Below are 14,904 nucleotides of genomic sequence, written 5' to 3' on the forward strand. Positions count from 1 at the left end.
ATATTTATGAGGAAACCTTTGTAAAAATTTACAAATTTTCCTAAGAACTATATTTGTTTCCTTTTGAACACATTTTCAAAATTCTCAATTGTTTATTTTGGTGGACTATGACAAAAAGCTTTTCTTCAGTGGGACAGTATGTAAATTATTCATGACTTTGCATGATCAGATCTAATTCAAAGGGCTTTCACAAACTGAAATGTCAAGAAAAACTATTCAGAAGACCATTATGCCTACGCAAGAACCCAACTTCTTAAGAGTATAATCTGAACAGCTAACCTTTGTAGATGTATATCTGTCCTTTTTTCATTTTAAACCTATCAAGCTTATTTATAGTTCCATGATGATGTTTTTCTAAACAAGATCTTCCTTTCATGTACTGATAAAAAGTTTTCCGCTTAAGAATGCTCTGGCACCCAAAAGCAGCAAGAGAGAGGAAGACTAATCACTCACAAATTCACTGTTGAGCCAAAAAAGTATTGTTAAGCTATTAACCAACAAATTGGCACCTGGCATTCTTCCTATTTTTTTCAAAGGGATCCACAGTTGATTTTCCAACATTTTGCAGCAGGATGCAAGACTATATTGCAACATTCAAAAGCTTATTCTCTCAATGAAAGATGGCATTCACTGAGTGGCACGTACTGCTGACATTCCCTGGATATTGTTGTAAGTTACACTGATTAAAAGGAAAGATTGCTGTGATGACAGAAGACTGTAGTCTATACTTGTAAAATATAAAGATAGCAAGAATAGAATCTTTTCTATGCAATTTGCAGGTGATTTCATCTTCAGTGTACTTACTGTGCTTCAGAATGATTTCCAATATTTCAGCACAAAGGGGAAACTTCTCTGTATTCATCTTTCAGTAGCTCTTACTTTAAAGTGTTTTCATTTCAATCACAGATTATCATAGAAACTAAGCTTGGAAACTACAGAAATCAATAAAGAATAACCTTTTCTGTTTCCTTTTTTTTTTTTTAAAGAACAAGTCTTTAAATTAATAATGCAGTTCTTTATAAAGAATCAACTGCACTTCTAGTAATTCCTTTAAAATATTTTACACTTAAAAATTCAATTTTAGAAGTGTTTTTTCCAGCAAAGTATACATTTGCATTGTTACACTGGAGGAATTTGATAAAATGGAATACTTAAAAATAGGATAGGGAAAAGACCTTATTTTGTGGTCCTGCATCATACAGACTTCGGTTTGTCGCTGTCGTATTTATTGCCAGATTGAGGACATTTGTTCAAAGCTTTTGAGAAATTGAGTTTATTTGAAGATTTTGTGAAGTGGTACACGTGGAACACGTGGAGTAACTCCCTGTAGAAGCTCTAAATGACTATAGCCAGAGCTATTAAATGCAACAAATTATATTTTTAATTGATAAATCCTGTCTCTTTAAGATTTCTCTGTTAGCCTTCTCTTTCCTTCTACCTGAGTTGTAGTACCTTTCCCAGTGAAAACTCAACTATATCAGAGGCAGAGCCTGGTTTACTTGTATAGGTTTTTCAGGTTTTTCTCCCTTGATAAAGATTCCTAACGCAAAGTATACATACTGCTTATTATTATTGCAGTCACCTTTCTATTCTCTGACACATGAATTGGAGGATTCCTCTTAGTACATTGAGATGTGATCTTAAATCTGTCTGCAAGGCTTTTTAGCTCTTAAAATCTTTTGCACTTTCAAATTGACACTGGGCAAGCTTTGTAACTGTGAGAGAGAAATAAGTTAAAAGGTTGTATGGCTTAATGAATAGACAACTGTTTTTTCTTGATAATTATTATCATTGGCAGCCGTCACAGTAACAGATTATTCCTGTGGAGGAACTGAAGCTTGTAGGAATACAGTCAATGAATCTAAGGAAATGGATGATTTAGCTTATGTTTCTGTGTGAATTGCATCCAAGAATGGAAGTGGGAAGGTGAGTACTTAAGGTGAAATTGGCAATATTTCTAAATGTCCAGCTTCAAACAGGATTTTAAAGCATATGTAAAAGGTTCTAAGTAGAATTCAGACAGTCAGCCTGGGGCTGCATACTATTTTCTTACCATGTTCCAATAACTTTATTACAGTGTAGTGTATATGTGACCTTGAAGCAGTATATGCTGTCATTTTACAGAGCAAACAACACGATGGTTACAGGAAGCAATTTCTCACACTGTGCACTGTTCAGGGTTTAGATTACATTCAGACTCAAGAGGCAAACATGACAACTGCAGCATTAAATCTTTGAGATAGGATCTGTGCTTCAGATTTTAGCAAGCATCATAACTATTGTTGGCATATAGTGGTAGTTTTTTGTAGACTTCCACATTTACCCATTGACAGTATGGCAAATATGACTTGGAGTGTTCTTCAAGCTGGATGCATCTATGAAATTTGAACTGCTGCTTTGTTTCTTAGTCTAGTAAGGGGGCATCCTATAAGAAGGTACAAGCTATCAAACCTTTTAATAACTGCTATCTGAACTTCACTGACTTAGTTCTTATATGAGATGAACATTCAGTGTCTTTTCCTTTTAAACCTCTCCCTAAAAATCCTTAAAATACTTAGAATGATGCAAGTTGGGCAGAAACGGACAGACATAAAGTCCAACCATACATAAGCTCTACCAATGTTTATAAACGAATGGGCATTAGTTTATTATTCCAAAGATCTCTTTCTCCATTGGTAACTGGCAACTTTCTCTGTTAGTAACTTAGGCTCTTCCAGCACAAGGTTCTCTCTAGCTTCTCCCTGATTTATCAGGTTTATGTGCCAGATACATTTCAGGTGCATAGATGGAACAAGTGAGAAAGTTTGGCGTTGTGTACACTTGCGAAGCCTGAGCCTCTGCAGATGTAGCTCTTTGCTGTAGCCCAAACCTACTGTGTGGCTCCATGTGGACATAAATTTGATGGTATGACTTAGAGTTGAGAGGCAGTCTCTGTCAGATGATGTGATACTGATTATTCCTTTGCCTGGTAATATCAAGATTGCTGAATTCATAGAGCTGTAAAACTGATCAGGCTAGAGAGGACTTCAGGTCTGTATACCAACATCATACTGAGTTTTGGAGAGAACTGAGCAAACAAGGGTATTGAACTAAGGTAGCTCTTATTGTAATGCAAGAACAAACTCAGCAAAAGAGATTCCTATGGGCAACAACTGATAATTCTACTTCAAAGTCAAATGAAAATATCAACTTGAATGTCAGACTTTTGCTTTTCATAAACTATACAAAAAAAAAACCTATGTGAGTATAATTTTGTTCTCTCCATGAGTGCAGTCCATACTGGGACAATGCATACCTGTAGAAGCTTAACTAAAGCTTAAATAAAGCAAAATTTGCTTTGTAGTTTACTAGTTCATCCAGCTTTGTCATGACAGTTTGACCCTTCCAGAGACGTACTGGTGTCAAAGAAGAGGCATTAAGTATTAAATAGAGGAGGAGAGTCTGTTTCTCATCATAGATTCCCCTCAAACGCTTTACTGGCAACTCACGTTCACCCTGTGTAAGACTAGTATGCAGGCTTAGCCGTCTGTGAGTTTGGCAGTACTGAATGTTGAACTGTTTGTGTGCTTCAAGTTTGTGTCTTTGGTTGGAACCTACATTTAGATGAACTGTTATAAATCTGTCATTTCAGTCCCTGTGATGTCCTTGTATGATTTTTGTATTTCAAATGCTGAATGTTGAAACAATTTTTGAAATATATTGCTACAATCTTCAACTGCTCAAGTATGATAGCCTTACCTCAAAGCAGATACATAGATTCATTGGTAGTGGTGGTTGTTGCTGTCACTGATGTGAGGAAATGAAGGTGTTAACCAGAATGCACTGAACTTGCAAGCACACAGAAGGAGCTGTAGGATAAGAGTGAGTGAAAACAGGATGATTTCTAGGAGACTGAGTTTATGCAGTCAGAGCAGCACTGACCAGAAGAAATTACACAGATCTGTCTGTGGACAGTTTGCTCTCCTTGCTGGGCATACAGGTTATTCATCAGCTATCAGGGGAATTAACTCATCTGAGAGACTAATAAAGATTCCGGTATATGTTAAACCAAATTTGAGACAAAACCCTTATTGGTGTCATTAGGAGAAGCACCTAGTCTGTGTAAAGAATACACAACAGGTAAATGTCAAAGGTAATATATGGGTCACACTGTCAGAAATAGACAAAGGTTACAAATGTTGTTGTGTTATATTGTGAAATGTGATAAGCTTGTCCTTTGCCAAGTGTGAAAGAATTCTTCGAAGGTCAGGAGTTTGGGAGCCAAGATGTGAGAAAAGCTCTAGCTGTAACTGTCAGATCCTTCACGTCCCTGTGCTTTGAATGGAAAATGCTGACCTAAAATTAGAGAAGAATACGGAAGATTTGGAGACTTATGGATATAAAATCCTTGGATTATCACTAGGAAAAGCATAATGTATTTCAAGAATGCAGCAGTTCAGCCAAATCCAGTTTTGGGAAAACAGGCAATGAGGAATGAAAATTCCCTTGAGCAAGATGCAGAGGCAGGAATTAGAGCTGTGCAGAAAATAGGCCTAGTTATTTTCTGCCAAGATATGTGACAACTAGCCAAGATGTGAAAATGTTCATATTTGTTGTTCATAGTACACAGCCTAATAGGAGGACTTAGCACCTAGCCTGCTGCAATCAAATGCAATAAGTGCTGAATCAGGGTATAAGGAAATATTGGCAAGAGGTCACCAAAACCAAAGTATTCATGCAGCTTGTGTGCTTTTTATCTTTGTGTTTATATGGGAGACTTGTGTGACAGGATTACTTATCCTGCTTTCCTGTGGAGATCCTGGCTGTTTGCACAGCACAGGGTAATCTCTGCAGCTCTCAATCAGCTACCTTAGCAGATAGGTGAAGAGTAGGAGGAGCACCACACTGTATTTCCAGGAGCTCAGTCTTCTGGATGTGTCTCAAACTGAGGACAGGCCAAGGTTAGGCTGGATCATCAATCTAAGAGTAGAGTCAGGATCAGACCAATGAGTGGAATCGGGGCCTGACACAGCGACAGGATGGCCTGACTGGAAATCATCCAATATAACACCCATATATAAGAAGAGACAAAAGGATGACCTGGGAAATTACAGACCTGTCAGTTTGACTTAAGTGCCCAGGAAGCTATGGAGCAGATCATCCTAAGTTCTATTATGCAGCACATGCAGGACAACCAGGTGGTTCAGGCCCAGTCAGCATGGGTTTATGAAGGTCAGGTTCTGTTTAACAAACCTGATCTCCTTGTATGACAAAGGTGACTTGCGTGTTGGATGAAGGAAAGGCTATGGATGTTGTCTACCTTGACTTTAGTAAGGCATTTGACACTGTTCCCCACAGGGTTCTCTTAGGGAAATTAGTTGTTCTTGGCTTGGATGGGCATACACTTTCCTGGGTGAAAAACTGGTTAGATGATTGGGTCCAACAAGTTGTGGTCAATGGAGATAAATCCAGTTGGCGGCCAGTCACAAGTGGTGTCCCCCAGACCTCAGTACTGGGGCCACTCCTGTTTAACATCTTAAGGGAGTGCACCCTTAGTAAGTTTGCAGATGACACCGAGCTGGGTGCAAGTGTTGATCTGCTTGAGGGTAGGGAAGCTTTACAGAGAGCTGTAGATAGGCTGGATGGCGGGGCCAAAGCCAACACCATGAGATTAAATAAGGCCAAATGCTGAGTCCTGCACTTGGGCCACAACCACCCCCAGCAGCGCAACAGGCTTGGGGAGTGGCTGGAAAGCTTTGAGGCAGAGAGGGACCTGGGAGTGTTGGTTGACAGCCAGCTGAACGTGAGCCAGGAGTGTGCTCAAGTGGCCAAGAAGGCCAATGGCATCCTGGCCTGTATCAGGAACAGTGTTGTCGTCAGGAGGAGGGAGTAAACACAAAATTTGGAAAGGAATTGTCTTGGAGTTAGTTACAGCAAGACAGATAGAAATAAAATTAATAGTAGATAGAGCACAATAGGTGTAAATAAAGTCAAGGAACTATGTAGGTGATATTTAGATGATGAAGAAAAACTCTTTTTGGATAGTGATATCTGCCAAAAGGACCACGCAATATTTGAAACACTTAAAATTATATCTATATATATTTTAAAATGTATCAATTCTGTATTTTTTCATTTATGAAGTTATAGTTAACTATATAGTTAAAGTTTGGGGATTTTGTATTGATTACACTCTGTACTGGTCCTGTATGTGTCATGATTTGCCTAAAAAAGAATTGTATCGCTCGAGTCACACTATTTTAATTGAAATTGAACTGCTCACTCTCACAGGGGTGTATTTACACCAGTAGGCTTTGAGGTACTTCAGTGAGTTCAGTGCATTTCTCACTAGAATCAAGCTGTATCAATAAAGTCTTTGCATATTGTGGTATGCCTCTGTGCTCATTGGATGTTGTGCCAATGCTTGATTTTCTAATTCAGAAATTTTCATTCATATTTTTATGATCCTATTCCTACCACTGCTCCCACTGCATGCTCCTTGTATTTAGTAATTGTGTGGCTGCAGAGGAATCCAGTTCCACAAACTGATCCAAGAGGGAATGAACCAACTCCTCTAAATCAACAGTTACATTCTGTGTCAGCCCTTTGAACCAATTCACCAACCTTTGTCACAGCTGATGGAGCTGATGCAAAGAAAGAAAAGGGAATATACAGGCACCTTGAAGCCACTGATATAATTTTGACAGTACCAAATGACATTGGTAAAGTGTGTTTCTAACACGGTTTAAAACTAAGCTAAAATTGAGGTTGCCATTGGTTGCTCTCCTTTCTATCATGCTCCGCTCTGATTTACCCTTTTGTACTACTGTTTTTATGTTCATCTTGGAGTGTGCCAGGGGGCTAAATTAGCTTTTATAAGGTTAGCCTTCAACTGATTTTGCTCCTCATACCAGGTCATAGCGGAGTCACATTTGCTACTGCTATGCAAGGTCAAGGGTAGGGGCACGTGAATGGAAGTATGAACAAGAGTGAAGCAAGTCCGATTTTGATAATGTAAACTGTCACAGATTACATCCCATGAAAGGAGGTGCCTGAGCTACATATGTCAACTGGTGAGATATTCCTGGAACGAGACATTTCCTGCATAGCTGTGGTCACTCATACACTGCATGCACAACTATTTTGGATCAAGGCATGGATAGCTAATATCCCTAGTTTGGTTTGTACTGCCTGATTTAAGTTTGCTTTGTTGTACACACCTTGGAAATTCACTATACACACAAAATCTAACAGCTGGTAATTAGTACAGCTAAGCAGGATAATAGCCCCTTATCCTTGAAGATCTCTAATACAAATCGTAATGACTTGCTTACACAGCTTCTAAACCAGCTGGCATGAACTTGCTCTGCATGATGTGAGAGTTGAAAGAGGGTCTGAGTCTTGCTTCATATGGATTATAAGTCAGCAGTATTTTGATTTATGCCAGTTAAGTAACGTTGGCATAGGATCAACAGAAATGATGAGTGAAACAGAGGTGATGTACAGTCTGTTCAGCAGAAAATTTATGTTGTATGCATATTCTTTAACTTACTGTTACACTAGGGAAAAGCATGGATTGGCAATGATTTTCAAATTAGGCTATTGACCATGGAAGTGAATTATTTTGCTGGTGTAAAATAGTAAAATATTTGAAAGATCTGAAACTTTTACTCAGTTCTACAAACATTTGAACACACAATCAAATGTGTCTGTAGCAGAAAAGTTTGCCTAAAGTTTACAACAGTAATTTTAAGAGCTTTCAAATTGACACATACTTCTGAGGTGAACCCAGTAGGGTGTGTAATAACCAACAGTAGCCTGGTGACTTCTTTTCTGCATTATGTGAAAGGCGTAACATTTAACTGCCGAAATGTTGTTCATATTTCCTTATGGTTTGTTGTCTTTAGGCAGCAAAGGAGAGAATTTCTTTCCAGGAGTTCTTTAGGAAATGGGAAGATGAGGTTTGAATGAGATGAGGTTGCTGGTGATTGCTGGAAATCTTTCAAGGATGAGAAAATAGTATTACAAATCAGTTGTTTGAAAAGCCCATTGAGGGCATGACTGCTCTGAATAAGGACTGTCAAATGATAAGTATAGAGCTTGCTTTGAAAGAAAACATCAGCTATCGCACTAGTAATGGTGTAATAACAATATTGCTCCTTTAAAAGTGTGTGTTAGATAAACAAGACAACTTCAAAGAATAATTCAATTACCAGTACTGGTACTTAGGTTTTAAAATTTCGTTTTAAACTAATCATAGCAAAAATGTTAGATAAATATTTTAATAGATCACATTCACCAAAAAATTATGACATCTTGCTTGATTTCATTTGCTGTTCTGATTAAGAAAGATTTATCAGAGACTGGCATTGATCTGTTCTCATGTGCAGGTGAGTTGTGTAGCAAGTTCCTCATAAGTACCTTCTGTACAAGCTGAAAGTACAGAGTAACTACTAAGGAATAAGAGTAGTCAAGAGGCACGATGGTAGCAAGAATTACAAGTGGCTTATCTGTACAGAGTTATGATGCTAGTCTGGGACCAATGGTCTGACTATGGAGAGAGTAAAGGACAAACTAGGATACTTTCTTAACTGGTGGAAGCAAAGGAGATGGAAGTATGTTGTTTCTCTTCCTTCAGTATCACTTCTGTTGTCCAGTGGTTCAATTTTATGCTCAATTTATGCCCAAAGTGCTTTCAGACATTGACAAAAGTGGTGGCTACCCTGTTCTCCTATTTATACCTATTATCCAGTGCCACATTCCTAGATTATTGATCTATTTGAAAAGTAAACTTTGTAATATGCCAGCGTGAGGCAAGTGACAGAAACATACAGCCTGAGGCAGGAGGAAAATGGGATAATCCGTTCCAGCAACAGCATGGGCTTAGCTAGACTTCTACAGTAAGTCATGTTTCTGCACATAATGAACAAGTAAAGCCTTACAGCAAGAGTTATTCCTTCTAAACTCAAGAGAACAAAAATAGATGTTAACAGGAACAAAGTCTACACTAGCTTGCTGCTACTCCCTAGAGGAACGATTAATAGAAACATATATCGGCATTCATCTGTTTTACTCTATACCCAGCACAACAGATGGCAAACAGTTAAGTTTCACATATGTTAGGCATTTTTTTTTGGATCTTTTTTGTTACTACTAAAACTGAGTTTGCTGTGAATGTAATACTGCCCAGGTCTCAAATCTGCATTGCCATCAGTAGCTGATCACTGGTGAGTTATTGATAGCCCTGGGCCTGCTGAATTCATATTCCAGACTCTGCTGTCACTTCCAATCTGTACTCCTTTGGTGTATGGCATAGATAGTTCTACAATCCAGAGTAGCTAGATGCTATTCAACATAGCAGAGCATAAGTACTAGTTATTGCCGTATATAAAAAAAATCTTAACACATGGCCAGGGAGAGTGTGAAGTCTCCTTCCATGGAGTATTACCTCTTGAGGAGAATGTAGTTGCACACCTGTTTAAAGACAGAGTATTTACAACAAGATATTTACTCCATAGGTAGAGGTAGAGAAAGCCTCTCGATATGTGATCAGCAATTTAGGTATTAAAAGAAGGAAGTAACTTAGTTTTGGACCTTTATTTTTAATAGTCTCTGGATGAGGACAATTTTGCATTTTTAGTATTGCATTTGTGGATCTAAGAGCAGAAAAAATCCCTCTGTTTTTTGTCATTCATCCATTTTCCCAAGGTTACAAAAATTTTTAAATATTTCTCCACCTTTCCACTCTGTTTCAGTGCTTTTCATCTTGCTTGCAGTTGTTATACAGCTCATTTATTCTATGTTACTTTTGGTAGACATGCTGGGGACAACAGTGACTTCCAATAGATAGCTTTCAAAGTGGCATTTACCAGAACATTAAAGTCTTTTACAGTTATGTAAATGAAATGAAATAAAATCTTTGGTTAGGTACTGTGGAACTATTAATAATCTATGAATTTATTCAATGGTTTGGATTATATTTGATTTTTCAAAGCTTAAAAAAGAGCAAAATATTAAATGAATTTTTGTATAATATATATTTGTCCAATTTACCAGTGTGTTTACAATTTATGAAGTATCTAGTAATGATTATGTCAATTCTTTTCTATTCTGTCACTTTTATTTTATTGGTTTACAACTACTTAACTGAATTTTCTCTCTTAGACTGAATTTTTCTGGTCAAAGATCACTCAACATATAAAACATTACTTGTGTAAATTGACAATACCTGAAGACTGAACCCTTTCAAATAGGTCAAGTGAATGAGTGCTTAAAGACATGAAAATGTACAGTCAAAATGGACTTAGAAGATATTCTAGAGAGAAAGAAAAAACATGCATGGAAAAGGAGATGGTGTACATGAGTCTATTGACAGATTCACAGAGGAGCCTTGAGACAAGTTTTTGTGAGCTACTCAGAACTTAAAATTTCCTTGCAGACCTTTGCACAACTCCATCCAGGAATGTTAACTAGGAATTAAAACCAGGGTATCCAGGTGATGGAGGCAGAACTATCTGTGTTCCTATATAGGAAAAACTATTGTCAGTTCCTCCTGGAGGAAGGCCTTTTAATAGGGTTTTTCATACCAATTTAGTGAAGACAAGATTGCAATGCTGGTGTGGATTCTCTTGGTAATGTCTAGCATTGGTACTGTGCAATTCTGTTCCAGGACTGAACACTGGTAGCATGAATCAGACAATGCTTTGATTCCGATTGAAAAGATTATAAAGGCAACCAAGACCATGAGGGGAAAGAGCTAAATGTTCACACTTGAGTGAGCACCATTATGAAGAGATGTGATTTTGCTTGCGTTTATAAACCTGTTTTCATTTCAAAGGGGTTTGATGCATGTAACTGAGAGTGCAGTTTGACTCCACTATAAGAATTATGCTGCGTCAGTGATCTGACAATGCACTGGAAAGGTTAAATTGAGTGCAGATTGTTTCGCTTTGGTGTGATGATTAATTTCAAGTGATACCAGTTACAAACACTAGTTTTAATTATTTACTGAGAAATCCAACAAACCTCATGGGAACGCTTCAAAGTAAAATACAGTCAGTTGACTGTGAATTTGCTCCCAAATGAACTAATCAGATGATTGTGACCTTGAGACGGGATCTGTACACCAGATCACCCGTCCCTTCTCCTATGTACAGCACTGACAATGCTCATCTATCCGCTTGAGAAGTCCTTGATACTCTTCATATTTAACATCATTATCAAAGGTCTTTTGCTTCAAGGCTTAGCCATTAAAATAGATGAGATGGGAAATGCTGACATGATGGCTTTGCAAATGTTATCTGAGAGGTTTGCATGTATTATTAAATTTCTTAATGAAGATGATGAAGAATCAGCATATAACAGCTTGGAATTTGTTATATTGTGGCATTAATTCTTGCTCCTCTTTTCTTTGATATTTCAGTGCTACGGCTATTGAAAGATGGTGCTGACCCTCATACACTTGTTTCCTCAGGAGGCTCCTTGCTCCATCTGGTAAGAGTGATTGAAGATTAGTGTTAGTGACTCTAGATAAATATAGTGGGATACTGAGTAGCAGATTGCACATATTAACAAAAAGAAAGGCTTAGCAATAATTTTTGATCTATGCTGACCTACGTGGTGGATATGACTGCATCCAGCTATGTGTGTGAAATAAATGATAGTTTTCAAATTGCTTACAAAAGGATGATCATGTCATAGGAATGGTAGCTAAAAAAGTAGAATTAAATGTTTTGTTTAGAATATATTTGTGCAGTAAGAAAGAACAAAAGAAATACTGCTTGATCCCAAAGACAGAATTACATGATTCAGAAACTCCCAGGTCCTATATGAAAGACACAATAATGTAACATTTTTAGTTTTGTTTTTATGCTTGTTCTCTTGCACCAATTTCCTACATATGGATATTTAACACGTAATCTGCATTTAGCTTATTGTTATTTGCTTAGCAACTTAGATTAAGTAACTGAAAGATAAAAGGAAAACAGTTTGCATACAGTGACCAAAAACGAGTCAAGATTAAAGGGCTTGTTGAGGAAAGACTGACAGACAGAAAGAAAATACTGAAGACGTGAAATTTTGCCTTTACTGAAACTAATAGCAAAACTCATCATAAATTCTGAAGTCTTATGATCTTTTACTTCAGTCTGTGATGTTTCAATTGCAGATATGTTTTCTATTTGATATGAAACTATTTTAAGATATTAGGATCTAACTTTTCTCCACAATGATGCTAAAATAAAAGTGACTTTATGAACACAAATGTGTATCAGATTAATGAAAAGTCAGCAAGCAGGATGTTTCATTTCAATGTAGTTGGATTAAGTTTCTTGCAGTATGTACATAAAATAGATTGGTTTTTTGACCAAAAAAAAGAATTGTATAATACTGCATTTCAGCACATCTGCAACCATACTTCTTGAAAGATATAATATTTCCCTTGTGTAATTAAACTATGTTTCCATCTTCCATAACCATGCTGTTTACCATGAACTTTGAGAAATAGAAGCCTGGGTAAGGAGAGGATGCAGTAATGAGTTGAAACAGAGAAAATTTAAGTACCCTTTTCTCTCCTTCAGCTACTTGCCTGCTGTGAAGATGCTCAATCACTCTTTAAGAATGCAGCCCATATGAGGTGTTATTTTTGTGATTCCCAAAACTGAGGCATCCCAAATCTTATCCCATGATGAAAGCCCTAAGAGACTATCTTTATCATCTCTATTTTTTGTTATGTCTGTAGATAGTATCCCAATATGGCTGAATCTCAGGAAAGCTGTGGGAGCTTTAAAGTCACTGAACTCTCAGTAGACTCCTTGAGAGGAGAATTACAAGAAAAGGAGAGTACTTGCCTGAGTTGCATATTCAGTAAGAAGTACATAATGTCATATCAATTCACACAGGCAATCACTCAACCCACCCTAGTAACAAAAAATGTGAGTTCCAATTTTCACCTGAAACTTTGGCTGACACTGCCCAATTGTTTCACAAAATCCTTTAAATAAGGATCAAGGAACAGCAGCAATTAAATTACTGCTACAAATCTAGGCTGTTTTCAGACTGGTAATAAATCACAAAAGGCTTTGTATCTATTATTAATACAGAAAATGGCTCAGTGACATCTGTCATTTGCTTTGAATTGAAGGTCTATATAAAAAGCTTAGCTTAACAATGCCTTGAAAATGTGATTGGGATGAGGCTGTGTTGATCTATTTTATAAAATATATCTGATTTGTTAAAATTTTAATATTGAACAACTCCATTGAAGTTATACTACAGATAAAATGAATGGTACTGATGCAACAAAACAAAACTGTTTCTAGAGCTGTCAGAGAAGTTACAAAATAAAGGAGACACAACAGAACTTAATTTCTGTTCTATAATTTAATGGTCAGTATGTTTGGAAATCATTTAAATCAGGAGTGCTTTTTAGCCTGATAAACTCTTATTTTAATCTTCAGAGTTACTGTATTTATGATTGCAGTAGTACAGGAAGCCCCTACATTCAGTTGAGCATCTCATTTATGTCTTGACTTCACAGTGGAATCCAGTTAAGCACTTTTCCTTTTTCCTCTTTTCCTCCACTGTCCTGTATTCCATGCGAGATTCACATGGATCAGCAAACTAGATGCCATGGTGTGGTTCCACATGTGATATGGACATAACAACATGCTTGTTTAACCCTTACCTGCAAATTATCTGCATAATTCACTATATTTATAGTCTCAGTGTAGATGTGTACTTTTTGGGATGGGGAAATACTATGTAGTTCTAAATATTGAAAGAAGCATAGATATTAAGGATTATATTCAAAGCATCTAAGTATCTAATAATGAAAATTAGTCTCCCCAAACTTCTTTCCAGTGGGGAAAGAGAGAGAATCCTTTTCTAAAGAGTTACGGAGATGGTATGTTAGGCCAGATTTAGGATCTTAACTTAAGTGCACAGGTTGTCTTTTAAAGTGTTACCCATAAACACATCCATAAAGTCACAGATGTTGAAGCTTAAAACAATGACTAAGCCAGTTTCTACTTTTCTGCCAAAATTAGTGACCACTGTGATCAAAACAAAATATAGACACACACATGTGTGTGCAACCCTCTGTGCCCCCAACACACCCTTAGCATGCAGAGTATTTCTCTGTCAGAGAGGCCTGAATAGGGATAGATATAATCAGTGGATTGAAAATAGGAGTGGGATGGAGAGGAGTGAATTATTGCTGTGGGCTGCATAGAAGGCAGAAGTTCGTATACATGTGGACATATGTGAGTGGGTGTATGTACACTTAGATTCCACTACTTGTGATGTGATCATCACACACTGATGCCTGTGCAGTGTTTTGGAATACAAATATTGGACAGAAAGCAAACCTAATCTTTACTGTAGATTACAGCATATTTCACATAGTGCTTTTTTCATGAAAAGTAAGAGATTCTGTGAATCATGCATGTAGAACTTGTAGTCTCCATAAAACTAATTGTATAGATTCATCAGCTGTTGTCCCCTGCAAACACAGCAGTTCAATGACAGTGTGTCATCTGCTCCATTTAAATGTTAAATGGAGCAAAAACTGTATGCAATAAGTTCAGTTGTACAATGAGTAAAACACCATCCGTAATCTGCTCTTCTTTCTTCTAGTGTGCCCGCTACGATAATGCCTTCGCTGCAGAAATTTTAATTGACAGAGGAGTAAATGTAAATCATCAAGATGAGGATTTTTGGACATCAATGCATGTAGCCTGTGCCTGTGACAATCCTGACATTGTCCTACTACTGCTACTGGTAAGTAAATCAATCCAACGCATTGTGTACTTACAAGGAAACAGTGTAACACCGTAAGGTTTGAAACTACTGTATGAATGCGGTATGTTACTTCTAACCACTTCAATGAAAGCATATAGTGTGTTTGTTTGTTGACATTGTTTTGGT

The 14,904-nt window shown here is 37.2% G+C and overlaps 1 protein-coding gene across 1 annotated transcript in view; it reads left to right on the forward strand.

Annotated features, from left to right (window-relative positions):
• The window catches only part of MYO16 (myosin XVI), a 374,343-nt gene that overhangs the window by 110,338 nt on the left and 249,101 nt on the right, over positions 1 to 14,904 (forward strand). The window contains exons 3-4 of the mRNA XM_061996543.1: positions 11,402 to 11,472; positions 14,614 to 14,757. Of these exons, the coding sequence (XP_061852527.1) occupies positions 11,402 to 11,472; positions 14,614 to 14,757 (215 nt within the window). The remainder of the gene's footprint in view (positions 1 to 11,401; positions 11,473 to 14,613; positions 14,758 to 14,904) is intronic.

The sequence above is a fragment of the Colius striatus genome, chromosome 1 (assembly GCF_028858725.1).
Source record: "Colius striatus isolate bColStr4 chromosome 1, bColStr4.1.hap1, whole genome shotgun sequence".
Classification (NCBI taxonomy): Eukaryota; Metazoa; Chordata; class Aves; order Coliiformes; family Coliidae; genus Colius; species Colius striatus.